A 25,913-nucleotide genomic window follows, 5' to 3' on the forward strand; every position below is an offset into this window, starting at 1 on the left:
AAGTCGTCAAAATATTCTGTATCTTGCATATGAGCTTCTGACGTTCTGACAACTACATATCTTCTGTCAGAACTTTCTAACTTCATCGGAACAGCATTGTTTGAAACCATAATGAAATTTGCAACATTTTCACAAACTCTTTGGTCTTTATATTTTCTTTCAACAACTCCAACTTTGTCTGTTATAAGACTCTTCAAAGCATCTGAGTTTAAAACTTTTGTTGTATCTATACTTTGAAGTTCGTTACATACTATAAGTTTCATATTCTCTATTGAAGAGTTAAATTTACCGCAGATGTTTTCTAAGTTTGTCATATTCGGATTCGAATAACCTCTAACAGTTTGCACAAAATATCTGTAAAGAAAGTGTTCTTACCTGTTCCTTGTTTTCCAATTATAATGAGAGCAGTTTCATTTTTAGCACTTGGATGTTGTAAGATGTTTGCAAACCAACATAAGATATACTCATAGACTCTTTCGTTTCCATTGCATATAATTTCTTTGACATGGTCTAACCAAGCTTCTATAATATTTTCTTTCCATTCTACTTGTTCGTATTTATATCCAGTGAAGATAGAATAGAAGTTTGGAGAAGGTGTATAGAACTTTATACCACGAACTGAAAAATCTTCTAACTTTGACAATAAGATATCCCAAGCATCTAACATCTTCATGCCAACTTGTACGACTTTTATTTTCTTAAGTTTCTGTTTACATTCTTGTTCTGAAACTATTGTTGCTCTTGGTTTGTTAAAGACTACATCCCATTCTTTCATAACATAACATTCTGGGGCAGAGTCGACATAAATGACTAAACGTTTCAAATTCTCGACTGCTTTGTTATAGTCTCTAAATGGACACATATTTCTGAATGCTTGGAAGTCATAAAAATCTGAAACATCTATTCTGTACATTTTTATAAAAATAAAAAAAAATTTTTTTTTATTCTTGAGCTATTTGTTGCATTTGTTGCATTTGTTGTTCTTGAGCTATTTGTTGTTGAAGTTGTTCTTGTAATACAATACTTTCACCAGTTGCATCTTCCAATTCGAAACTTTCTGCCGTCATTGACAAATACATAGGACATAAAAGTTTTACAGGAACAAAGTTTGCGTCAACTAAGGTTAAGTTTATGTTTGCTAAAGTGTTTGAGTTTACTAAAGCTGAAAACTCTGCATTCGAATGAACAATAGGCAAACCAGCAGAGAAAGTGTTGTTTATACGCATAAGTATCTTTTGGTCATAGTAGTTTCTGTCGACATTCGAATAACACTTTGAACCTAAGTTTGAAACAATATATAAAATAGGTGTACTTAAAGTCAATGGAACAGACATTCCTTGTATGACACCTTTTCCTGTTATAGGAAACTGTTGGTAGTAAAAACCAGATATAAGTTTTGTATTATAGCTCATATTGTTTATAGTAAACTCAGTCGGACATCCAAACATAATGAAACCTGCTCTAGTTGCAGCACATGTTACACTCGTCCTTAAAGTATTAAATAAGTCAACAAAACCTGTTGGTGGTATATCTGAGTAAGTATCTTCAAAGGAGTATTTTTTACCATTCACAACAATAAAATCTTCTGGTGTCAAAAGAGCAAAACAAGCTTTAGTCGTCATTGTGTTTAAGTTAGTTTACAATATCGTCCTTGAGGACTTTGTAAGTTTGTTGTTATAGAATTATATGACTCAGGGTTTTTAGTCGTAATAGTATAAACCATTGTTGTCTTCTGCCATTTACTTAGCAAATAAATTTTAATGAAATGTTGTGGTCGTCAAATATTTTTATAACGTCTGGGAAACTATATTTTAAGTTCAACGTTTCACCTCCTTTCATAACGTATATCTTGTCAATGACATTATATGAAACACCACAGCAACTAACGTCGGGTTCTATTTCTTTGATGTTTATATCGTCTGCCTCTGTCAAAAGTTTCAATAGTTCTTTCAAAACTTCATGAGGTGCAATGACATATGAGTTCACTTTTACAGGGTTGTGTTCGACCAAGTTTAACATTATACCTAAAGCTTGACAAATCTTCTCCTGAGTTTGAAGTTTGTCTTTCAGTTGTTGGTAGTCGTTTCGAATATCTGCAACAGAACTTAAGTCTCTGCTAACTTCAGGGTATGTTGGTTGTTCTTTTACAGGAACAATTGTTATACCATCTTCGTCTTCGTATGGTTTCCCCACTTCAACATCTCTTTCTTTGACATTGACAATAACACTTTGACTGTTTGTTTGAGTTGGTGAATTTAACTTCACATCTGCCACCGCCATTAAACCTTTTGAAACACTTACGCTTCTATTTTTCGGAAATGACATTTTACTTAGAATAAAAAGATGGACGTATTCGGATATCTCTTCGAATTGAAGCAGAACAAAGTTTACACACACAAACAATACAAATACATTGACAGAATAGTTCTTTACACAAACAATGGAAAATGTTATAGAATAGCAGTCTTTGCTGAACCAAAATATTTTCATAAAGCAAAGAAAGTTGGTATAACTGAAATGGTGAAAGTTCTTGAAGCAGACAAAAATATAACAACAAAACTTACAGATATTTCTAAAGGTAAGTTTATAATACAATTTTATGTCAAAACTGGCGTACTGTCAATATTTGACGGAGAGAAGTCAGTTCAAGAACAACTTACTGACCTGCTGCCAAAATCTGCTCGATGGAAGCTGTCGTTATGCCAATCTGAGGAGCCCCAGCAGGTTTCATCGAACGAATCTTCAAAAGAGCATCTTCCGTGAAAAGTGCTATTGGTTTTGTAAACTTCTTTGCTCTCAGTTCATATGGACCGTCTCTGTCACCAGTATATTGTATTTGTACAGTACCAACAGTTGAAATACCACCCATAAAGTCTTCTGAGTCAGCAAATGGAATGCCAAGCCAAAAGTTTGAACGGTCTCCATTTGTATATTGAGTTTTTTGACTTCCTGTATGGGTCCATACTTTCACATATGGCATAATAGAACTTTGCATTTCAGGGTTAATGGTTGTTGTGAAGTTGTTGTTAAAGTTCATAGCATCTAATGTCAAGTTGTATGACCTCATATCCTCAACTGTAGAATATTCTTCTCTTGGATAATATTTGCCATCTATGTTTATATGATATTTAATACCGGGTTGTAGAAACAAGAATAGTCATTTATAGTTCGTCTGAACAGTACAAACATAGTATCTGCATGTTTCATTGCAGTTGTTAAAGCAATATCTGTTCTTGCACCTGCGGTTCCTGGATTTTGGTTTCCAACTTCACCTGCAAAGTCTTTGACAGATATTTGGTGTATAGGGAACATAAGTGGAACTGCAATATATTTGGCAGCTAAAGCATTTGAAATATCTGGGTCCAACATATAGACTGCAAGTCTGCTTTCTATTCTCTTGCATTCAAACTGTTCGCATGTAAACCTAACTGGGTCCCAAGCAGTTCCAGCAGCATTGAAATAATACTTTACTTCAGTGTTGAGGTTTGAGAAACCAAAGTCTAAGTCAACTTTGTCTTTGCAAAATTCGGCGAATGACGTTTGATTTGCTCCCTTTACGTCTGTAATAGTGAATGGGTCTTGTGTTGGTGCAATGACTAAGTTATTTTTGCTTGGAGTAAGTTCAATAGAAATTTTTCCTGCCCAGTTTGGCAAGTATCTTAAAAACCTGAAGATGAGGAAAGATGACAAAGGAACTCTAAGTTTCAGTTTTACTTTAGTGACAGCATTTCCATCTGAACCAGAAAGGTTAACATAAACTCCTGGAACGTTAGGGTCAAGTCTTCTTATTTTCTCAATAGTTGCATACTGGTCTGTTTGTTCTCTAGCTTGTGGTTGTACTGAGTTTCTTAAAGCGAACCATTCATAGTTTGCCCATGTTACTGTTTGAACTAAGTCAGAGTTAGAATATATCTTATATCCCATGAAAACTTCTGGAGCATATTGGTATCCGACATAGAAAATTCCATTGCAACCTTTCTTGTCAGACAACTTGGCAGAAGGTTTTATTTCAATGTCTTGTTCCACGTATAAGAATGAGTTGTCAATAGAAATTATATGAAACCTGTCGCAAGCAATATCTACTGTTGTTGAAGAACCTTCTCCAAACTCACCTACGTTTCCATAAGAAACAGCAGTTGTATATTCGTAAGTTCCAGGAACTATTTCTGACCTTCTAATGGCATTGTCGCATTCGTTATACCATTCGGAAACATTTCCATTCATGGCATCCAAAACTGTTGGCGTTATATTCTGAGCGGCGTACATTTCATATGGGTAAAAATATAGAATAGTTGGATTTATTGTCATAATAGAACCCACGTGGACCAAGCTTTACTTTCTTCCTGGCTGAGTTTTTAACTCTTCTTTTTCCTTCATTGCCACTACTTTCACTTTGTTCTTCTTCACTACTTTCACTTTGTTCTACTCTTCTCTTCTTCTTTGGTGTCGCTTTTGGTAACTTGCCCTCTGCTTCAAGTTGTTGCATCTTTGCCTCATGTTCACCTAGTATGTTGTAAATTTCCCATGTCCTTTTTGCCTTTGGGCTCTGGTCGCCCATCTCAGGTAACCTATATCCTAGAAAGATTTTGTCATAGTTTGTATTTGAGTCTTCGCGTATTGTTTGCATGACTCTTTCCTGAGTTTCCGGTTCAAGCTCTTCAAACAGAGCTTGTCCATATGGAATAAGCTCGTTTCCAAATATATGTTTTTGTAGCCATTCTGGTTTTCTTTCCATGTTACCAATTATATCTTTTGTGAATGGGAAGACTTTTACCCAACGTTTCAGTCTTGCGTCATTTATTTCTGTAGTTGGTTTTATTTTGTCAAGGAACATGTTTTTCAATACTAACATTTCATTTGGTACTGTCCATTTGAGTTTTCTTAAATATTCATCCCTTCTCGGTTCATCGTCTGCAAAGTAAGTTTTTATGACATTTTGTAAACTTTCGTTTGCAAGGTCATGTACAATAGGTTCTCTTCCTTCTCTCCCTAACTTTCTTTCTAAACTCTTCACCAAATATACCATCTCTATGGTTCTGTGTAGTTCTTTGAGATAAATGTTCTAGAACGTCAGGTGTTATATTTCCATCAGCCATGTTCATTTCATACTGGTTCAAAATATCTGCATCTTTCATATCTTTCAATGGCATTAAAGCCGCGCTGAAAATACCAGCTAAATCTGGTTCACCATTACTTCCATTGCGTCTACAACTTCTTGGAATTGTGGTTGTAAGTTTATGAACCACCTATCCGGGTTAGCTTTATGACCCCATCTCATTGTAGTTCCATAGTCTGCAGAAACAAAAGTAGGTTTGTTTCCATATTGGTTAGGTTCTGAATGAACTTTAAACAATGTTTCATTTCTATATGTTTTGTTGAAATTTAACCTTTTATTTTCACCGAGTTCAGCCAAAGATTGAACGTTATATGCTCGTAAGTAAAAAGGGTTGTTGTATTTGTGTACATTTTCTTTCAGTACTTCCATTCTATGCTGAATATTTTCATCTGGTGTTGGAGTCTTTTGTATGTCGGCAAACATTTTTCGATATTCTTCTACTATGTCAGCCGAATTTTTCTTAGACTCTTGGAAAGATTCCATATTCACCTCATACTCTTGTTGAGGGTCAAGATTTTTCGGCTGTTCCAAATCTTCATCTAGTTCTGTGAAGTTAGTTTCCAAAGGAGGGACTTGTTCGTTTCCTTCAGGCTCTTCTAGCTGTTGTTGCTGAACTATTTCTTCCATGTCTGGTTGTATCTGAACTTCTTCCTGTGGAGTTTCTTGTACCTCATCTGCTGGCATTTCATATATTCCGAGACCGTTTTTAACAAGTTCCCTATTAAGTCATCCGGATCATAACCTTTCTTCTTTCGTTCCGTCTCTATTTTTTACGCGTTTCATGAAGAGAGTTGAATTGTCATTTAGCTCTGACACCAAATATCTCGGAGTAAATTCAGTCATGTCATTTGGATGATATGCTATTAAATCATATCCCTTAGCGAGCTTGTATTTTCCAGGTTTGAAATTATATCCCATTTGGTGCTGAACCATAAAGCTAAATAGGTTCGGGTCAGTATTTCCTTCCTTGAACTTTCTAATAGCTTCTTTATATCTGTCACTAAAGTCAAGAGTATCTGGGTAACCATAGTCTTCCTTTAGCATTTTTAAGAATTCTTGGTTTCCTTGTTCTCTACTTCTTTTATGTCCTTGCTCTGTTTGTGGTTGTTGTTGTGCTGGATTTTGAACTGTTGGTTGTTGTGCAGGGTTTTGAACTGTTGGTTGTGGTGCAGTGTTTTGAACTGTTGGTTGTGGTGCAGTGTTTTGAACTGTTGGTTGTTGTGTTGGTTGTTGTGTTGGTTTTGGTGCATGCCTGTGTCTGTGTCCATGTGACGATGTAAATGTTTTAGGTAGTCCTGGTGCAGGTGCTTCTCTTGGAGGGTTTGGTGGTATATAAGTTCCACCAGCTGGCACATATGTTCCATCTGCAGCATAATGTCCTACTGACTTTTCGTTTTAAGAAAGCATTTACTAGGTCTGTTTTGGTCTGTTGTAACTCTTTTTCTTGACTTTCCACAACAGTTGCTCTAACGGCGTCATAGGCACTTTGAACTGCCTGTCTCGTTGCTGCATCTGTTATTTTCGTCATATTTTGTGCTACTTCTCTTAACTCTTTGTCGAAACCTTCAGACTTCAGTTTCTTTCCAGATGAGAAGTCGTTCACTAGTTTCACCTTACTATGAAGAGCTTCGAAGGCTTCTTAAAGTCAGCATTCATTAAAGCTTCATTTGAACTGTCTTCATCCGCTTGTATTTTTGTCCTTATTGACCCTATAAGTTGGGCTGCTTTAGCGTTGGCTTGGGCATCTAACCAGTCATTGTTAGCTTTTATATATTCTGCGCTTTTCATTGCCTTTTGCATGGCTGCGTCGTTATTTTTACTTTCTTGTGCTAAGTTTTCATACTGTACGGTTTGGTTTTGCAACTGTAAAAGTTTTTCTGCCTTTACATTTGCTTCAACTTCTTTTTTATACTCATCGCTATCCATATATGTCTTCAGGGCTTTTTGTTTTATTTCTTCATCTTTCAGTACTTTATATTGAGTAGTATGGTTTTTCAAATTTATAACATCTTGTTCCATTTTTGCTACTTCTGCTGCTTTTTCTGACACTTTTTTCGCATATTCCTCTGTACTTAGTTCTTTCAGTTGTTCTTCTTTCTTCTTTTTCTCTACGTTTAACTCATTGAGTTTCTTTGTGTGTCTGTCATATTCTAGTTTCTTTTCGTTTTCACTTATTTGCTTCTGTATGTCTATGTTTGACTTTTTGACATCTGATATTTGATTTTTGAGTGAACTCAAATTCATTTGACTTTGAGGGTTATAGCTGTTCCGTCTGCAGCTCCACCATAGCCTGCCATTTTCGCTAAAAGTGCCGCTCTTAAACCTCCACTCTGTGCACCAAAACTCGGTTTAAAAGCATAGGGTTGCTTGACATTTGTTGCAACATAGTGGGGTCATTCAGCATTTGTTGTTGCAACTGTTGTTGTGGTGTCAGTTTTACTATTGGATGTTTCAATGCTCTTCCTCTTACGTATATTCTTACGTAGCTTACGTGGCATTTTAAGTGAAGTTAAAAAGCGGTTTTTGACAGATGTTTATATGACACTTTTTGTTCAGCAAAAAATACTCGGTCAAAGTGTTGTCAGTTTTGTAAAATAACCGTCCTATCTTTTTAAAGGGAAAGGCTTCTCAAGTATACTTCCTTGGAACGCCTGTAACTTTTCCTGTAGCGACGAAGACCCTTACTTGTCCGGACAAAGTTATACTATTTTGAGTGCTCTACAAAAAAGTCAACGGCGACGACTCTCAAAAACCGTTGTGTAAAAAGTTTTACCGTTGGACAAAAAAGTATATATAGAAAACAAAAAACGTTTATAGTTCATTCAATATTTGAGATGGAACGGTTTGCCAACGGAGACTTTTCAATAAAATAAAAAAATAGAGGGGGTCTCCGTTGACAAAAACCGTTTATTTCAAACTCTTATTTGAGTTTATTTTTCATAATGGAAGGAAGAAAAAGTGTCGCAAACAATTCGTCGACTACCTCTGCAGTTAAAGTTCCTACAACTTATGTCTCACCATTTTCAAAACCCTTACGACCTCCTATAATACCAAAGCAACTTCCTCATACAATTCAAGACAATTTGTCCAACAATATGCATTTGCACAAAGAAACAGCTCAGCCAACAGGTCAGGCAACAACAACTATCGGAACAGAAGCATTTTCAGAAGAAGTTCATACCAATCAGACTCCAATCGAACATACAGAAACACATCCAATCGAACATACAGAAACACATTCTGCAATGACCACTAGGTCGCAAACACGATATCTCGCCTTTTGCAAACAATTTAAGTCTCAAATTCAAGACACACAAGATAGCGACACTCCTCTTTCAGAGAAAGTTCGTAGAAAATACGCAAAGAAAAGGTTAGAATTGTTAGATAAGCTAAATGAACAATGGGGTTCAGAAGACAATCGAGATTATAACGAGATGTTTCAAGCTGTCATGGATGCCATTCAGCCTCTTGAAAACGAAATAAAAGACCCTGGCGTACTTGTTGACATGTTTGCTTCATATTTACCCGTTACTGCCAATCTCATAGCGTTGCAAGCTATTGACCAGTTCATTCACTTGTTTCCAAAGAACTTGCAGAAGCATTTACAAGAAGTTAAAGTTGCTGAATTTGTCCGTTTATATCCAAATTCATACAATTATTTGGAAGAATTGAATGAACATGGTGAAAGGTCATTCTATTTATATTTCTACACAAAAGACAACCAGTCAAAACGACTATACTGCATTGAACCTATGCCTCAATTCGTAGACAATTTCCACGTTATAACAACTGTTGCTTTAGATATTCCTGCCAGAGTTCCATATGGAGAAACAGTAACTATCTCAAGCTTTCCCAAGGGCTATAAAGGAAAGCCTCTCACAATTGCAAAATTCACACACAGCAGTTGCCAATTTGTTCAAGATGTCGAGTTCCATTTCCTCAACAATACGACTTTCATCATAGAGACTCCTCAAGAAGGTATATACAAAGTTTTCATCGCAGGATTTGTTGCTCCCAATGGCGAAAGAAGAAGTCGAAGAAATTCTCACCTCAGAGAGCGAAGAAGAAGAAGTCGAAGAAATCCTCACCTCAGAGAGCGAAGAAGAAGAAAATTTCCAAGACATTCAAGATTCAGAATATACCGAATAAAAAAACAATTTAAGACTAAAAATTTAATTTTATTATAATATTTTTATTTTTTTCATCTGGTCTTTGTATCATTCCTCCTCTAGTTTCTTAGGGGCTAGAGGGCGCAACGCGCCTGGAAGCCCCACTGACCTGACCTATATAATGCTTATCTATCATAAAACCATATGAAATATCAATTTTATTTTTCATATTCAAATGGACTGAGTGTTAACATTTAACATTTTTTGCTAATTGTCGTCAAAAATTAGGCGTAAAGCAAAAATTGATATTTCATATGGTTTTATGATAGATAAGCATTATATTCCCACTCATTATATTCGTAAATTTTGAGGTTTATCCTTCGCTTTTAAGATCATTGAATTTGATTTTTATATAAAATAGTTATATATTAGGAAATAATATGAGTTTATGTGATATTATTTTTCAGAAGATTTTGTGTTCTTCTTCAAAATTTTATTTTTTTATTAAAAAGAATCTTTACAAAATATACATTTACTTTAATTAATATTTAAAAACGTGCTCTATCAAAAGTTCCAAAAATTCAATATTTTAGCTTTTCTGAGGTGTCACTTTTGATGAATTTCTGTTTACAACAGAACAACCTATATTTTCCTCCCATTCAATGAAATTGATAGAAATCGAAGAAATCGAATGGTGAATTTCCATACAAAATTTTATGGAGAAGAATAGTATTTACCACTATAAAGTATCTGATATATTGTATATTTACCTCAGCTAGCAACATTCAAAAAAAAATTATTAACTTTAATATCCAACGTATTACAACATGATTCTGCTCATCCACAAGAACTTATTGTAAAATTGAAAGAAATTACCGATACAAAATTTTATATTCAGGAACGTTAGAATAAATGTCTAAGCCTTTGTCTTTTCAATGCCACATGAAAAACACAATCAAAGATGTATTTTTATCAAGAGGATACACAGAAATTCCATGTGCTGAAGAAGAAGATGAAGAAGACAGATTTGATTGGGATTTTATTTGGGCAAGCCGCGCTTGGATTCATGGACATATGCTTGGAGCAACGCCTGTTGTATTAACACCAAATCAGCGTGTTAATCACTTCCCAAACTCATTTGAACTCACAAGAAAAGATCTGATGGCAAAAAATCTTATGAAACTTGGCCGAGAGTTACGTAAGATTGGTCAACAAGCTACTGTGGATTTCTTCCCACAAACATTTGTCCTTCCAAATGACTATATGAGATTTCATGATGAGATGAAAGGTAAAAATTTGATTTGGATTGCAAAACCAGTTGGTGGATCACAAGGTCAAGGCATTCTCTTCCTTCAAAATGAACAAGAAGCTGTCAAATTCAATGCTCAAAATAATGCTAAATTTAACTCACCAGATGCGACACCTGAAGACAAAATGCGATGCACATATGTTGTACAGCGTTATATTTCCAATTCTTTCTTAATTGGAGGAAGAAAATTTGATATTCGTTTGTACGCCTTAACTCTCTCATTTAATCCACTAATAGCATACATCTATAGAGGTGGATTCTGCAGATTCTCTTCTCAACCGTTTACAATGAAGAATTTTGCAGATCGCGACATACACCTTACAAACATTGCAGTTCAGACACATTCAGAGGCTTATAACCCTCGTCATGGTTGCAAATGGGATTCCCACAGTCTGAGAACATATTTCATTCATAGATACGGAATGGAAGCAACAAATCAGCTCTTTACAGCTATTCAAAGCATCATGTTGAACTCTCTTCTATCAGTTCAATCATCAATTATACCAGACAAACATTGCTACGAATTATATGGCTACGATATCATGATTACAGACGATCTCCGTCCATGGCTTATTGAAATCAACGCTTCTCCGTCACTTGATGCAAATACTGAAGATGATTATGACATGAAGTTCAGTATGCTGAACGAAATGCTTGATTTAGTTCAAATGCTTCAAGCAGCTGAAAGTCCCAATGAATTACCATTACATTATGGTGGTTTCGATCTTTCATGGCGAAATGGTCCAATTGTTCCAAAAGCTCAGACAAATTGTACTTCTTACATCGGATGTCATTGCGCAGTCAACGGATCTCCAAACAATCCATACCGAACTAAGGATAGCAAGTTCACTGTCAAGAAGATTCCTGGACATCCTCTTCAACCAAAACAATAACTTTAATATTTTTCATGTATTATATTGATTTCTATTGTAAACTTGTATACTGATTTACTTTACTAATAATCTATTATAAAGATACTCATTCTTAGAAGTCACCAAAATTAGTTTTGCTTCAGGAAATATCATCAACAATGGGCAATTTATCATAACAAAGAGCTTAGTTGCGATTGGTATAGATTAAAAATAAAAAGATTTATTACGAGTTTAGAAAGCGTCGAAAAAGTCATTAACATCATCTTTCTTTTCTGTAGTAGAATCAGTCTTTTGAGAATCCTTTGTTTCCAAATCATCTGGGTTAATAATGTCATCATCTCCATCATCGATGTTTGGAAGTCCTTCCTCATCATCTTCAATCTTTGGAAGTCCTTCATCATCAGCCTCGTCATTATCAACAGCAGCTGTAACTTGTGGAATATCTTCTGCTTGCTTCTCTTCTACAACATGTTCTTCCTCTATTTTTGGATTTTCTTCTTGTTTGTTTTCAGTGTCACTTTTTGGTAAATTTTCTGTCTCAATTTTTTCTGAGGATTTCGGTTCTTCCTTTTGTTCTACTTTTTCTTCTATTTCTGGTACTGGTTTTATTTCCTCTTCCTTTTTATCTTCTTCTTCTTCTACGTTAGGTAACTTTTCTTCGTCATCGGAATCTTGATTCAAGAAAGCAGCGATAGCATTAACAGGAGGTTCATCATCGTCATCATTATCTTCAGAATTGAACTCTTCATGAACTTCTGGTACCAAATTTAATTCATTTTCTTCTTTTTTGACTTCTTCTGCCTCTTTCTTTATTTCAACTTGTTTTTCTTCTTCAATCTTTACTTCTTCCTCTGGTTTCTTCTCTTCTTGTTTGATTTCTTCTTCTATCTTTGTTGTTTCTTCATTCTTTTCTTCCTCTTCCTTATTTTCTGATACTTCTTTATGTTCTGGTTGTTCTTCCTTCTGTTCTGCTTCGATTTTGACTTCATCATCTTCTGAATCTTGAAGTAATTGCTCAATTGATAATTTGCTAAGATCTTCTTTCTCCTCATTATGCTGCTCTTCTTCAGGATGTTTTTCTTCGACTGGAGCCTTTTCTGGAGAAGAAATAGGAGATTCATCGAAATCTTTTTGGGAAGAATCTGGTAATTCGACTTGAGTTTCATTTAATTCTGTAGTAGATGCTGATTGATTTGTTGATTTCGAAATTTGAGATGGTCTTCTCGTTAACGGTTTCAAAGTTCTGCGACGAACTTTAGATGTGTTGAAGTTTTCACCAGGAGTAAATCTATCTGTGCGCTGCGGAAGCAGAGAGTCAAGTCCTGGCATTGGTCTGTCGATGTTTTCAACTTTGTAAACAACTTTGCGTTTTAATGTAATTGTATTGAAGAGCCTGATTGGTTGGACCGAAGTAATGATCCATCCTTCAACTAATTGATCAAAGAGTGTTTCTCTTAATTCAACAGCAAGTCTGGCTTCGTTTTTGAGGACATTCTTCTTGTTGACGCGAGCAACACCTTCACCAAAGACTATTGCTGCCATTAATTGAACGTGTTGATACATTGCTAATGGTGTATGATCCATTTGAAGAACCTTGAGGCTTGGAAGAGCCAATGCACCAAGGAATGACTTGATTTCTGTTTCACTAATATTAAGCATCTCAAGTTCTGGCATTTCTACCATTCCTTCGAAAGATTTTATTGGATTTTTCGAAACATCAACTGTTGTAACTGTTGCTGAACGAGAAATCCTAGGAAATGTGGTTAACCTTGCATCACATCTTGAAAATAATTCAATTTTGGCCTGGCCTGGAGGAATTATACCGTAAACTGAACTCATTGATTAAAATTTGGCGGTTTTGACACAATTTTCATTTCGCTCTCGTATACCAAAATTTGCATCCTTATTATATGAAAACCTAAAAAAAAAAGGTAGTGGGGCCTCCAGGCACTTCGTGCCCTCTAGCCCTGAAGATGTTTAGTATAAATGAAGTTTTTTGGGTATTGGGGGCTTCCCGGGCGCGTTGCGCCCCTTCTAGCCCATAAAAAATTTTTGAGAGTCGTCGTCGTTGACTTTTTTGTAGAGCACTCAAAATAGTATAACTTTGTCCGGACAAGTAAGGGTCTATCGTCGCTACAGGAAAAGTTACGGGCGTTCCAAGGAAGTATACTTTGAGAGACTCTTTAGAAACTTTAGACGTTTTACATAACCATCCATGCTTTTACTTTACATCCGATAAAAGTGGTTTGGAAACCGTTATGAGATGGTTAGAGGACATACATGACTATGAGTTTAGATATGACAAGATAGAATATGAGAGAGGTCCTATAAACCGGAGAAAGTGTCATATAAACATCTGTCGAAAACCGCTTTTTAACTTCACTTAAAATGCCACGTAAGCTACGTAAGAATATACGTAAGAGGAAGAGAGCATTGAAACATCCAATAGTAAAACTGACACCACAACAACAGTTGCAACAACAAATGCTGAATGACCCCACTATGTTGCAACAAATGTCAAGCAATCCTATGCTTTTAAACCGAGTTTTTGGTGCACAGAGTGGAGGTTTAAGAGCGGCACTTTTAGCGAAAATGGCAGGCTATGGTGGAGCCGCAGACGGAACAGCCTATAACCCTCAAAGTCAAATGAATTTGAGTTCACTCAAAAATCAAATATCAGATGTCAAAAAGTCAAACATAGACATACAGAAGCAAATAGGTGAAAACGAAAAGAAACTAGAATATGACAGACACACAAAGAAACTCAATGAGTTAAACGTAGAGAAAAAGAAGAAAGAAGAACAACTGAAAGAACTAAGTACAGAGGAATATGCGAAAAAAGTGTCAGAAAAAGCAGCAGAAGTAGCAAAAATGGAACAAGATGTTATAAATTTGAAAAACCATACTACTCAATATAAAGTACTGAAAGATGAAGAAATAAAACAAAAAGCCCTGAAGACATATATGGATAGCGATGAGTATAAAAAAGAAGTTGAAGCAAATGTAAAGGCAGAAAAACTTTTACAGTTGCAAAACCAAACCGTACGTACAGTATGAAAACTTAGCACAAGAAAGTAAAAATAACGACGCAGCCATGCAAAAGGCAATGAAAAGCGCAGAATATATAAAAGCTAACAATGACTGGTTAGATACCCAAGCCAACGCCAAAGCAGCCCAACTTATAGGGTCAATAAGGACAAAAATACAAGCGGATGAAGACAGTTCAAATGAAGCTTTAATGAATGCTGACTTTAAGAACGCCTTCGAAGCTCTTCATAGTAAGGTGAAACTAGTGAACGACTTCTCATCTGGAAAGAAACTGAAGTCTGAAGGTTTCGACAAAGAGTTAAGAGAAGTAGCACAAAATATGACGAAAATAACAGATGCAGCAACGAGACAGGCAGTTCAAAGTGCCTATGACGCCGTTAGAGCAACTGTTGTGGAAAGTCAAGAAAAAGAGTTACAACAGACCAAAACAGACCTAGTAAATGCTTTCTTAAAAACGAAAAGTCAGGTAGGACATTATGCTGCAGATGGAACATATGTGCCAGCTGGTGGAACTTATATACCAGCTGGTGGAATTTATATACTAGCTAGTGGAACCTATATACCACCAAACCCTCCAAGAGAAGCACCTGCACCAGGACTACCTAAAACATTTACATCGTCACATGGACACAGACACAGGCATGCACCAAAACCAGCACAACAACCAACAGTTCAAAATCCAGCACAACAACCACCTCCACAACCAGCACAGCAACCAACAGTTCAAAACCCTGCACAACAACCACCTCCACAACCAGCACAACAACAACCACAAACAGAGCAAGGACATAAAAGAAGTAGAGAACAAGGAAACCAAGATTTCTTAAAAATGCTTAAAGAAGACTATGGTTACCCAGCTACTCTTGACTTTAGTGACAGATATAAAGAAGCTATTAGAAAGTTCAAGGAAGGAAATACTGACCCGAACCTATTTAGCTTTATGGCTCAGCACCAAATGGGATATAATTTCAAACCTGGAAAATACAAGCTCGCTAAGGATATGATTTAATAGCATATCATCCAAATGACATGACTGAATTTACTCCGAGATATTTGGTGTCAGAGCTAAATGACAATTCAACTCTCTTCATGAAACGCGTAAAAAATAGAGACGGAACGAAAGAAGAAAGGTTATGAGTCCGGATGACTTAGATAGGGAACTTGTTAAAAACGGTCTCGGAATATATGAAATGCCAGCAGATGAGGTACAAGAAACTCCACAGGAAGAAGTTCAGATACAACCAGACATGGAAGAAATAGTTCAGCAACAACAGCTAGAAGAGCCTGAAGGAAACGAACAAGTCCCTCCTTTGGAAACTAACTTCACAGAACTAGATGAAGATTTGGAACAGCCGAAAAATCTTGACCCTCAACAAGAGTATGAGGTGAATATGGAATCTTTCCAAGAGTCTAAAAAAAATTCGGCTGGCATAGTAGAAGAATATCGAAAAATGTTTGCCGACATACAAAAGACTCCAACACCAGATGAAAATATTCAGCATAGAATGGAAGTACTGAAAGAAAATGTACGCGAATACAATAACCCTTTTTACTTACGACCATATAACGTTCAATCTTTGGCTGAACTCGGTGAAAATAAAAGGTTAAATTTCAACAAAACATATAGAAATGAAACATTGTTTAAAGTTCATTCAGAACCTAACCAATATGGAAACAAACCTACTTTTGTTTCTGCAGACTATGGAACTACAATGAGATGGGGTCATAAAGCTAACCCGGATAGGTGGTTCATAAACTTACAACCACAATTCCAAGAAGTTGTAGACGCAATGGAAGTCAATGGTGAACCAGATTTAGCTGGTTTTCAGCGCGGCTTTAATGCCATTGAAAGATATGAAAGATGCAGATATTTTGGACCAGTATGAAATGAACTGATGGAAATATAACACCTGACGTTCTAGAACATTTATCTCAAAGAACTACACAGAACCATAAAGATGGTATATTTGGTGAAGAGTTTAGAAAGAAAGTTAGGGAGACAGAAGGAAGAGAACCTATTGTACATGACCTTGCAAACGAAAGTTTACAAAATGTCATAAAAACTTACTTTGCAGACAATGAACCGAGAAGGGATGAATATTTAAGTAAACTCAAATGGACAGCCAAATGAAATGTTAGTATTGAAAAACATGTTCCTTGACAAAATAAAACCAACTACAGAAATAAATGACGCAAGCCTGAAACGTTGGGTAAAAGCTTTCCCATTCACAAAAGATATTGTTGGTAACATGGAAAGAAAACCAGAATGGCTACAAAAACATATATTTGGAAACGAGCTTATTCCATATGGACAAGCTCTGTTTGAAGAGCTTGAACCGGAAACTCAGGAAAGAGTCATGCAAACAATACGCGAAGACTCAAATACAAACTATGACAAAATCTTTCTAGGATATAGGTTACCTGAGATGGGCGACCAGAGCCCAAAGGCAAAAAGGACATGGGAAATTTACAACATACTAGGTGAACATGAGGCAAAGATGCAACAACTTGAAGCAGAGGGCAAGTTACCAAAAGCGACACCAAAGAAGAAGAGAAGAGTAGAACAAAGTGAAAGTAGTGAAGAAGTAACTTCATCTAGTGAAAGTAGTGGCAATGAAGGAAAAAGAAGAGTTAAAAACTCAGCCAGGAAGAAAGTAAAGCTTGGTCCACGTGGGTTCTATTATGACACATAAATCCAACTATTCTATATTTTTACCCATATGAAATGTACGCCGCTCAGAATATAACGCCAACAGTTTTGGATGCCATGAACGGAAATGTTTCCGAATGGTATAACGAATGCGACAATGCCATTAGAAGGTCAGAAATAGTTCCTGGAACTTACGAATATACAACTGCTGTTTCTTATGGAAACGTAGGTGAGTTTGGAGAAGGTTCTTCAACAACAGTAGATATTGCTTGCGACAGGTTTCATATTATTTCTATTGACAACTCATTCTTATACGTGGAACAAGACATTGAAATAAAACCTTCTGCCAAGTTGTCTGACAAGAAAGGTTGCAATGGAATTTTCTATGTCGGATACCAATATGCTCCAGAAGTTTTCATGGGATATAAGATATATTCTAACTCTGACTTAGTTCAAACAGTAACATGGGCAAACTATGAATGGTTCGCTTTGAGAAACTCAGTACAACCACAAGCTAGAGAACAAACAGACCAGTATGCAACTATTGAGAAAATAAGAAGACTTGACCCTAACGTTCCAGGAGTTTATGTTAACCTTTCTGGACAAACTGCTGCAGCAGTAACCAAAGTAAAACTGAAACTTAGAGTTCCTTTGTCATCTTTCCTCATCTTCAGGTTTTTAAGATACTTGCCAAACTGGGCAGGAAAAATTTCTATCGAACTTACTCCAAGCAAAAATAACTTAGTCATTGCACCAACACAAGACCCATTCACTATTACAGACGTAAAGGGAACAAATCAAACGTCATTCGCCGAATTTTGCAAAGACAAAGTTGACTTAGACTTTGGTTTCTCAAACTTCAACACTGAAGTAAACTATTATTTCAATGCTGCTGGAACTGCTTGGGACCCAGTTAAGTTCACATGCGAAAAATTTGAATGCAAGAGAATAGAAAGCAGACTTGCAGTCTATATGTTGGACCCAGATATTTCAAATGCTTTAGCTGCCAAATATATTGCAGTTCCACTTATGTTCCCTATACACCAAATATCTGTCAAAGACTTTGCAGGTGAAGTTGGAAACCAAAGTGCTGACCCAGGTGCAAGAACAGATATTGCTTTAACAACTGCAATGAAACATGCAGATACTATGTTTGTACTGTTCAGACGAACTATAAATGACTATTCTTGTTTCTACAACCCCGGTATTAAATATCATATAAACATAGATGGCAAATATTATCCAAGAGAAGAATATTCTACAGTTGAGGATATGAGGTCATACAACTTGACATTAGATGCTATGAACTTTAACAACAACTTCACAACAACCATTAACCCTGAAATGCAAAGTTCTATTATGCCATATGTGAAAGTATGGACCCATACAGGAAGTCAAAAAACTCAATATACAAATGGAGACCGTTCAAACTTTTGGCTTGGCATTCCATTTGCTGACTCAGAAGACTTTATGGGTGGTATTTCAACTGTTGGTACAGTTCAAATACAATATACTGGTGACAGAGACGGTCCAGATGAATTGAAAGCAAAGAAGTTTACAAAACCAATAGCACTTTTCACGGAAGATGCTCTTTTGAAAATTCGTTCGATGAAACCTGCTGGAGCTCCTCAGATTGGCATAACGACAGCTTCCATCGAGCAGATTTTGGCAGCAGGTCAGTAAGTTGTTCTTGAACTGACTTCTCTCCGTCAAATATTGACAGTACGCCAGTTTTGACATAAAATTGTATTATAAACTTTCCTTTAGAAATATCGGTCAGTTTTGTTGTTTTATTTTTGTCTGCTTCAAGAACTTTCACCATTTCGGTTATACCAACTTTCTTTGCTTTATGAAAATATTTTGGTTCAGCAAAGACTGCTATTCTATAACATTTTCCATTGTTTGTGTAAAGAACTACTCTGTCAATGTATTTGTACTGTTTGTGTGTGTAAACTTTGTTCTGCTTCAATTCGAAGAGATATCAAATACGTCCATCTTTTTATTCTAAGTAAAATGTCATTTCCGAAAAATAGAAGCGTAAGTGTTTCAAAAGGTTTAATGGCGGTGGCAGATGTGAAGTTAAATTCACCAACTCAAACAAACAGTCAAAGTGTTGTTGTCAATGTCAAAGACAGAGATGTTGAAGTGGGGAAACCATACGAAGACCAAGATGGTATAACAATAGTTCCTGTAAAAAGAACAACCAACATACCCTGAAGTTAGCAAGACTTAAGTTCTGTTGCAGATATTCGAAACGACTACCAACAACTGAAAGACAAACTTCAAACTCAGGAGAAGATTTGTCAAGCTTTAGTATAATGTTAAACTTGGTCGAACACAACCCTGTAAAAGTGAACTCATATGTCATTGCACCTCATGAAGTTTTGAAAGAACTATTGAAACTTTTGACAGAGGCAGACGATATAAACATCAAAGAAATAGAACCCGACGTTAGTTGCTGTGGTGTTTCATATAATGTCATTGACAAGATATACGTTATGAAAGGAGGTGAAACGTTGAACTTAAAATATAGTTTCCCAGACGTTATAAAAAATATTTGACGACCACAACATTTCATTAAAGTTTATTTGCTAAGTAAAAATGTCAAAACTTCTTGAAAGATTGTTTGAAGAAAAATAATATAGACTTTATTTCATGTAAAGGACTTTACACACTTTTGAACGATATGAAAGACCCTGTTTTGTTTGTTCGTGTAGACAAAGGAAAGTTCTATGTCTTTACAAAATATTTGAACTTCTTAGACAGAGAACTTCAAGAAACGCCATGTGAAGTTTAGATGAAGTTCTTCTCCACTTTCAGAAAAACTTTTAAATATATGTAAATGGCAGAAGACATAGTGGTTTTACTATTACGACTAAAAACCCTGAGTCATATAATTCTATAACAACAAACTTACAAAGTCCTCAAGACGATATTGTAAACTAACCTTAAACACAATGACGACTAAAGCTTGTTTTGCTCTTTTGACACCAGAAGATTTTATTGTTGTGAATGGTAAAAAATACTCCTTTGAAGATACTTACTCAGATATACCACCAACAGGTTTTGTTGACTTATTTAATACTTTAAGTACGGGTGTAACATGTGCTGCAACTAGAGCAGGTTTCATTATGTTTGGATGTCCGACTGAGTTTACTATAAAATATGAGCTATAATACAAAACTTATATCTGGTTTTTACTACCAACAGTTTTCCTATAACAGAAAAAGGTGTCATACAAGGAATGTCTGTTCCATTGACTTTAAGTACCTATTTTATATATTGTTTCAAACTTAGGTTCAAAGTGTTATTCGAATGTCGACAGAAACTACTATGACCAAAAGATACTTATGCGTATAAACAACACTTTCTCTGCTGTTTGCCTATTGTTCATTCGAATGCAGAGTTTTCAGCTTTAGTAAACTCAAACACTTTAGCAAACATAAACTTAACCTTAGTTGACGCAAACTTTGTTCCTGTAAACTTTTATGTCCTATGTATTTGTCAATGACGGCAGAAAGTTTCGAATTGGAAGATGCCAACTGGTGAAAGTATTGTATTACAAGAACAACTTCAACAACAAATAGCTCAAGAACAACAAATGCAACAAATAGCTCAAGAATAAAAAAAATATTTTTTTTATTTTTATAAAAATGTACAGAATAGATGTTTCAGATTTTTATGACTTCCAAGTGTTCAGAAATATGTGTCCATTTCGAGACTATAACAAAGCAGTCGAGAATTTGAAACGTTTAGTCATTTATGTCGACTCTGCCCCAGAATGTTATGTCATGAAAGAATGGGATGTTGTCTTTAACAAACCTAAAGCGACAATATTTCAGAACAAGAATGTAAACAGAAACTTAAGAAAATAAAAGTCGTACAAGTTGGTATGAAGATGTTAGATGCTTGGGATATCTTATTGTCAAAGTTAGAAGATTTTTCAGTTTCGTGGTATAAAGTTTTATACACCTTCTCCAAACTTCTATTCTATCTTCACTGGATATAAATATGAACAAGTAGAATGGAAAGAAAATATTATAGAAGCTTGGTTAGACCATGTCAAAGAAATTATTGCAATGGAAACGAAAGAGTCTATGAGTATATCTTATGTTGGTTTGCAAACATCTTACAACATCCAAGTGCTAAAAATGAAACTGCTCTCATTATAATTGGAAAACAAGGAACAGGTAAGAACACTTTCTTTACAGATATCTTATGCAAACTGTTAGAGGGCTATTCGAACCCTAATATGACAAACTTAGAAAACATTGCGGTAAATTTAACTCTTCAATAGAGAATATGAAACTTATAGTATGTAACGAACTTCAAAGTATAGATACAACAAAAGTTTTAAACTCAGATGCTTTGAAGAGTCTTATAACAGACAAAGTTGGAGTTGTTGAAAGAAAATATAAAGACCAAAGAGTTTGTGAAAATGTTGCAAACTTCGTTATGGTTTCAAACAATGCTGTTCCGATGAAGTTAGAAAGTTCTGACAGAAGATATGTAGTTGTCAGAACGTCAGATTCTCATATGCAAGATACAGAATATTTTGACGCTTTGTCAGAAACTTTGACATCTGACTTTTACAACCACTTGTTCTCATATTTTATGACATTAGATATTTCAAAGTTCAATCCAAGACAAATTCCACATACCGAAGAGAGACAAACATTGTTAGAAGCAAACAAGAGTGTATATGAACTGTTCATAGATGAAACTGACTTTGAGTGTTTAGATGAAAGGTCATTGTACGATTCGTATAAACAATATTGTCAAGAGTATGGTTATATGACAGCGTCTAAACGAACATTCTTGGCAAATGTCAAAAGTCTTTTAGACGTACAGAATGGTGTATATACAAAGAAAAATTTTTCTGAGTAAATTTAAAAAAAAAATATTTTTTTATCCGATAGAAAAGATGACGAAATTCATCTCAGTAAACAAGTACATGTCAGGACTTAAAGAAGAACTAGGCCCATTCACATATTTGAATGTTTACTTCTACCATTTTGAAAAGTCTTCATTCAGCAAAGTTTGGAACATCGAACCAGTTAAGTTTGCTATTGTGACTAAAAATGGTGCGAAATTTGAAGACTTAGACATAGAAGGTTTGTTAACAGTCAAAGAAAGTTTTGACAGAAGGTTCTCAAACCTTAAAGAAGGCAAAGCATACAAACTTGTTATACCTTATGAACCAAAGAAAGCAGACGACTATGAATATTATGAGTCTAAAGTTGTAGAAGTTCAAGGTAAATTGGGTAAAAAGATTTTAGAGTCTAAGCCAGTGTTTACTCCTAAAGAGGAAGAGAACATTGACATTGACCCAGAAATGTTCTAAAAATAAAATTTTATTTTTACATGTCAAATTTCTTCTTCTCTGGCTCTGGTTCTTTCTTCTCTTCTTCTACTTTCTTTTCTTTCTTTTCTCTCTTCTTCTTTTCTGGTGGAGTTATGTCAAACTTCTCAGAACCATATTTTTGTAAAAGTTCTTTGTCCTTTAATAGCTCTTCTATTCTGTTTTCTATTTCATCTTCAAGAACAGTGCATGTGTCTTCTTTGCATTCTAAGAAGTTTTGTTGGACTTCATCTCTCCAAGAGGCGTCATCTCTGTCAACAAGTCTGTCATTGACAAATTTAAGACTGCTCTGCTTAATGTTTTTATGGTTCTTGTCATATTCCCAGAAACAGAACTTTAGAACAAATTCCCCTTTCTTGTTTACACTATGTAAGATTTTATGGTCGACAGATGTTTTGCTGTCGAAAAGCTTGTCTCGAATATAGATGGCGAAATCGCTAGACATTTTCTAAAAGATAAAAATTTTAATTTTTTCTAAAAATATGTTAGAAAAAAAGTTTGCTGACATTGACAAGAAATTTGAGAATGTTTTAAACAAGAACAAGGGAAGTTAGAAAATGCTCAGATAAAACCCATACATGACAAGTTCTTATTTGCTCAGAATGGTATAACAGGTCTAATTGCACCACCTGGGTCTGGTAAGACTTTCACTTATCTTAAAATGGCTGCACAACAACAAGAACTAGATGAGAAGAACCCATTCTATGAGTTAGTTGTTATTTGTTAGTACTTCTGGTCAATTTGACCAAACCGTCAATTCGTTCAAAGATATTATAAAGAAGTCTAAGTTAGTATGTATAAAAGACTCTGAGTTGTTAGATTGGATAAAGAAGTACCAAAGAAGAGTTTTGAAGTACAATGCTATAAATGAGTATATAAATTCGAAGTTTAAAGACCCAAATGAGGAAATGCAGAGAATATTAGAGAAGAAACACTTCAGAAACAAACAGAAAGAGATAGAATACATTTCGAAGAAATTGCAATCTTACGATTGGAAGACTTACCCTCACAGATGTCTTCTTATATCTTAGATGACTTTGCTTCTCATCCTTTGTTAAAGAACAGAGAACAAGACATGTGTCGAATTCTTAAGAAGCTCAGACACTTTAACATCTCTGTTGTCATTTGTGTACAGACAGCAAAGAGTTTAAGTAAGGATGTAAAGAGAATACTTACTGACATTGTACTTTTCCCCGGATTGTCCGAAGACGATTTCATGGAACTTATGAAAGAGTCCATGGCAGGTAAGTTTGACAGACATGAACTATGGGAGAAGTACAAAGTCATACAAGACCCTCATACTTCTTTCAGAATTCATATCTACGCGAACAAAGTTCAAATTGTAAAAAGTCAAGCGTAAAAAATGTAAGTGTTGAGTCTTAGTCTGTTGTGGTGCTGGGGCTGTCGGTTCTTCTGGCTTTGGAAGACATTCAGGAAGAGGAACGTCAGTCATCCGTTTGTGTCCTGTCGGAAGGAAGAACTTTTCCTGTTGGAAGGAAGAACTTTTTCCTGTTGGAAGGAAAAACTTTTTCTGAAGTTCGACCAAAAAGTTCTCAATTTTCGAAAATTTGAATGGTTTACGGACGGACAACTGGAAAAATTTTTCCTGTTGGAAGGAAAATTTTTTTCCTGTCGAAGGAAATTTTTTTCCTGTTGAAGGAAAATTTTTTCCTGTCGGAAGGAAGGACTCGGAATGCCAGAAGGAATTTTTTTCCTGTCGGAAGGAAGGACTCGGAATGCCAGAAGGATTTGACAAGACAAAATTTACCTTATAGAGCTACCTGAGCCATCTGAAGTCAAGCTTGAAAATAAATGGTTCATTTACTCTACTTGTTTTGAAGTTGTCAAAATACTCTGTTATTTTTTCTTTCAGTAGCGGGCAAATCTTCTTTGAAGGTAAGTATTGTACAACCTTTAATATCATAGTGTGTTTGAGGTAAAGTATCTTGAACTATTTGTTTCACATCTTCATTCGGGGTCATTGAAATCGGTAAGTTTTCGCGATAGAACCAATTTCTGTCAGATTTGTAAATCTTAGCAAGGTCGTAAAAAGCTTTTGTTGTTTCTTCTGACTAAATGCAACATAACATATCTCTGTCTTCTTCATTTTCCATCTCTTCAGTATAAATCATATACTTATAGTTCTTTTCCTTTCCTTTTGGTACCGAACGTGGTATTCTTTTCTGAATGTTTTTGTCTTTTGCTTCAAGCTTGTTCTCTAGCTCTTCACGTTCTTGTCTATGAATTTCGTCAAGAAGTCTGTAAATATACCAAGCATAACGAGGCGAAGCCCACGTTGCAACAGCATTTACAAGAAGTCTATGTAACATAATATCCTCTCAAACCGTTTGGCAATTTTTCACGATTTTCATAGAGTTTTGGCGACTGGGGTTTTTTACTTACTCGCTGTTCTTCACGATTTTCATGAGTTTTTGCGACTACGAGAAAATCTGTAGTCGAATTTTCAGCTTCATTTAATAGTTCAATAGTGCTTTGGTTCCTAAACCAGTCTTGTGGTTTCTTGGTATCTGGAGCAAAACATGCTGTCAAAATACTTTGCATTTGGTACATGTCATCTTTGACCGAACGAATGAGACGTAACTGTTTGTTATACTGAACCCACTCGTATTCTTCATTTATGGCTTCATGAACGATAGCAGTTGTTGTGTTCTCTGTTGTTGTCATATCTGTCTTTACATACAAAATAAAAAAATATTTTATAAAAAACTAGCGTTATTTTCTAACTTTCACAAAAGACCAAAAATAAACGCTTTACATGTATTTTTCAGCAACTTCGTCAAATAATTTTATAGCTTTACCTATCTCATCTACTTCAAACGTTTCTTTACCTTTCGTGGGAGCACCATACATTTTCTCAAAAACTTCAAGCAGTTCTGTTTCAGCAGCTCTCATATCGTTAACGAACACAACCTTGACTCTATTGACTGTACTGTCATATCTTTGAGTTATATTATATGTTCTTCCTATCTTATATCTCTTTGTATTGAAGTCCTTCGGTTTCTGAACGATGTAAAGTAAGCCTTCATGCAACGTTCAGTATCGAATGAACCATATGTTATGAAGTTATATCCAACAACTGGGTCTAACCATAACAAAACTATTGGTATAAGACTTTTGTCGATGAGATATGCTGCAGTTCCATAGAATCTTACCGATATCATAAGCTCAGGATTTCTTGTCAAAAATTTTCTGAGTAGAAGCATTTTTAACCCAGTCCTTTGCTTTCTTTCCAGATGGAGATAAAATGTCTGACAAAGAATATTTCTTGTATTTCTTTGAGTATCTTACGTTTAAATCACCTATTCTAACCATTTTGGTGTCATTGTCTATCTTTCTAACTGTTTCAAACTCAGTGTTTGTCATTTTCTGTCTTTACATACAAAATAAAAAAAATATTTTACAAAAAACTAACTTTATTTTTTCTAT

The 25,913-nt window shown here is 35.4% G+C and overlaps 6 protein-coding genes and 13 pseudogenes across 19 annotated transcripts, besides 6 other annotated features; 9 read left to right on the top strand and 10 right to left on the bottom strand.

The window, feature by feature from the left end:
• Nucleotides 1–5,335: part of a mobile genetic element that runs on past the window's edge.
• On the bottom strand, nt 82–913 carry TVAGG3_0009040 (annotated as a pseudogene). Its single transcript has one exon. A coding segment is annotated over exon 1 (832 nt).
• TVAGG3_0009050 (uncharacterized protein) lies at nt 942–1,334 on the bottom strand (the record flags this gene model as incomplete). The annotated part of the gene is made up of 1 exon (XM_051219845.1): nt 942–1,334. One exon carries the CDS (start codon nt 1,332–1,334, stop codon nt 942–944), a length of 393 nt encoding a protein of 130 aa, XP_051104831.1.
• On the bottom strand, nt 1,744–2,280 carry TVAGG3_0009060 (protein of unknown function, DUF4106 family; the record flags this gene model as incomplete). Its single annotated transcript, XM_051219846.1, has 1 exon — nt 1,744–2,280. One exon carries the CDS (start codon nt 2,278–2,280, stop codon nt 1,744–1,746), a length of 537 nt encoding a protein of 178 aa, XP_051104832.1.
• TVAGG3_0009070 (protein of unknown function, DUF4106 family) lies at nt 2,657–3,067 on the bottom strand (the record flags this gene model as incomplete). Its single annotated transcript, XM_051219847.1, has 1 exon — nt 2,657–3,067. The coding sequence occupies one exon, from the start codon at nt 3,065–3,067 to the stop codon at nt 2,657–2,659; it is 411 nt and encodes a 136-aa protein (XP_051104833.1).
• TVAGG3_0009080 lies at nt 3,158–4,266 on the bottom strand (annotated as a pseudogene). The gene has a single exon. A coding segment is annotated over exon 1 (1,109 nt).
• TVAGG3_0009090 lies at nt 4,299–5,135 on the bottom strand (annotated as a pseudogene). The gene has a single exon. A coding segment is annotated over exon 1 (837 nt).
• Nucleotides 5,336–5,396: 61 nt separating the features above from the next.
• TVAGG3_0009100 lies at nt 5,397–6,564 on the bottom strand (annotated as a pseudogene). The gene has a single exon: nt 6,402–6,564. A coding segment is annotated over exon 1 (163 nt).
• A 1,494-nt stretch (nt 6,565–8,058) lies between these two features.
• Nucleotides 8,059–8,521, top strand: TVAGG3_0009110 (annotated as a pseudogene). The gene has a single exon. A coding segment is annotated over exon 1 (463 nt).
• A 44-nt stretch (nt 8,522–8,565) lies between these two features.
• On the top strand, nt 8,566–9,265 carry TVAGG3_0009120 (annotated as a pseudogene). The gene has a single exon. A coding segment is annotated over exon 1 (700 nt).
• Nucleotides 9,266–9,822: 557 nt separating this feature from the next.
• Nucleotides 9,823–9,860: a mobile genetic element.
• Nucleotides 9,823–9,860: a terminal%2Cinverted (terminal inverted repeat of Banshee-A3 transposon ID:TVAGG3_0009130).
• A 277-nt stretch (nt 9,861–10,137) lies between these two features.
• TVAGG3_0009140 (tubulin polyglutamylase TTLl9-related family) lies at nt 10,138–11,427 on the top strand (the record flags this gene model as incomplete). Its single annotated transcript, XM_001299727.1, has 1 exon — nt 10,138–11,427. One exon carries the CDS (start codon nt 10,138–10,140, stop codon nt 11,425–11,427), a length of 1,290 nt encoding a protein of 429 aa, XP_001299728.1.
• A 161-nt stretch (nt 11,428–11,588) lies between these two features.
• TVAGG3_0009150 (ribonuclease inhibitor domain-containing protein) lies at nt 11,589–13,246 on the bottom strand (the record flags this gene model as incomplete). Its single annotated transcript, XM_001299728.1, has 1 exon — nt 11,638–13,245. The coding sequence occupies one exon, from the start codon at nt 13,243–13,245 to the stop codon at nt 11,638–11,640; it is 1,608 nt and encodes a 535-aa protein (XP_001299729.1).
• Nucleotides 13,247–13,794: 548 nt separating this feature from the next.
• TVAGG3_0009160 lies at nt 13,795–14,129 on the top strand (annotated as a pseudogene). Its single transcript has one exon. A coding segment is annotated over exon 1 (335 nt).
• Nucleotides 14,130–16,109: 1,980 nt separating this feature from the next.
• Nucleotides 16,110–25,913: part of a mobile genetic element that runs on past the window's edge.
• TVAGG3_0009180 lies at nt 17,180–17,646 on the top strand (annotated as a pseudogene). Its single transcript has one exon. A coding segment is annotated over exon 1 (467 nt).
• TVAGG3_0009190 lies at nt 18,333–18,787 on the top strand (annotated as a pseudogene). Its single transcript has one exon. A coding segment is annotated over exon 1 (455 nt).
• On the top strand, nt 20,758–21,991 carry TVAGG3_0009200 (annotated as a pseudogene). The gene has a single exon. A coding segment is annotated over exon 1 (1,234 nt).
• TVAGG3_0009210 (protein of unknown function, DUF4108 family) lies at nt 22,029–22,448 on the top strand (the record flags this gene model as incomplete). Its single annotated transcript, XM_051219848.1, has 1 exon — nt 22,029–22,448. The coding sequence occupies one exon, from the start codon at nt 22,029–22,031 to the stop codon at nt 22,446–22,448; it is 420 nt and encodes a 139-aa protein (XP_051104834.1).
• On the top strand, nt 23,128–23,826 carry TVAGG3_0009220 (annotated as a pseudogene). The gene has a single exon. A coding segment is annotated over exon 1 (699 nt).
• Nucleotides 24,379–25,151, bottom strand: TVAGG3_0009230 (annotated as a pseudogene). The gene has a single exon. A coding segment is annotated over exon 1 (773 nt).
• TVAGG3_0009240 lies at nt 25,393–25,850 on the bottom strand (annotated as a pseudogene). Its single transcript has one exon. A coding segment is annotated over exon 1 (458 nt).
• Nucleotide 25,913: part of a mobile genetic element that runs on past the window's edge.
• Nucleotide 25,913: part of a terminal%2Cinverted (terminal inverted repeat of Mariner transposon ID:TVAGG3_0009250) that runs on past the window's edge.

This window comes from Trichomonas vaginalis, chromosome IV (assembly GCF_026262505.1).
Source record: "Trichomonas vaginalis G3 chromosome IV, whole genome shotgun sequence".
Taxonomy (NCBI): domain Eukaryota; phylum Parabasalia; order Trichomonadida; family Trichomonadidae; genus Trichomonas; species Trichomonas vaginalis.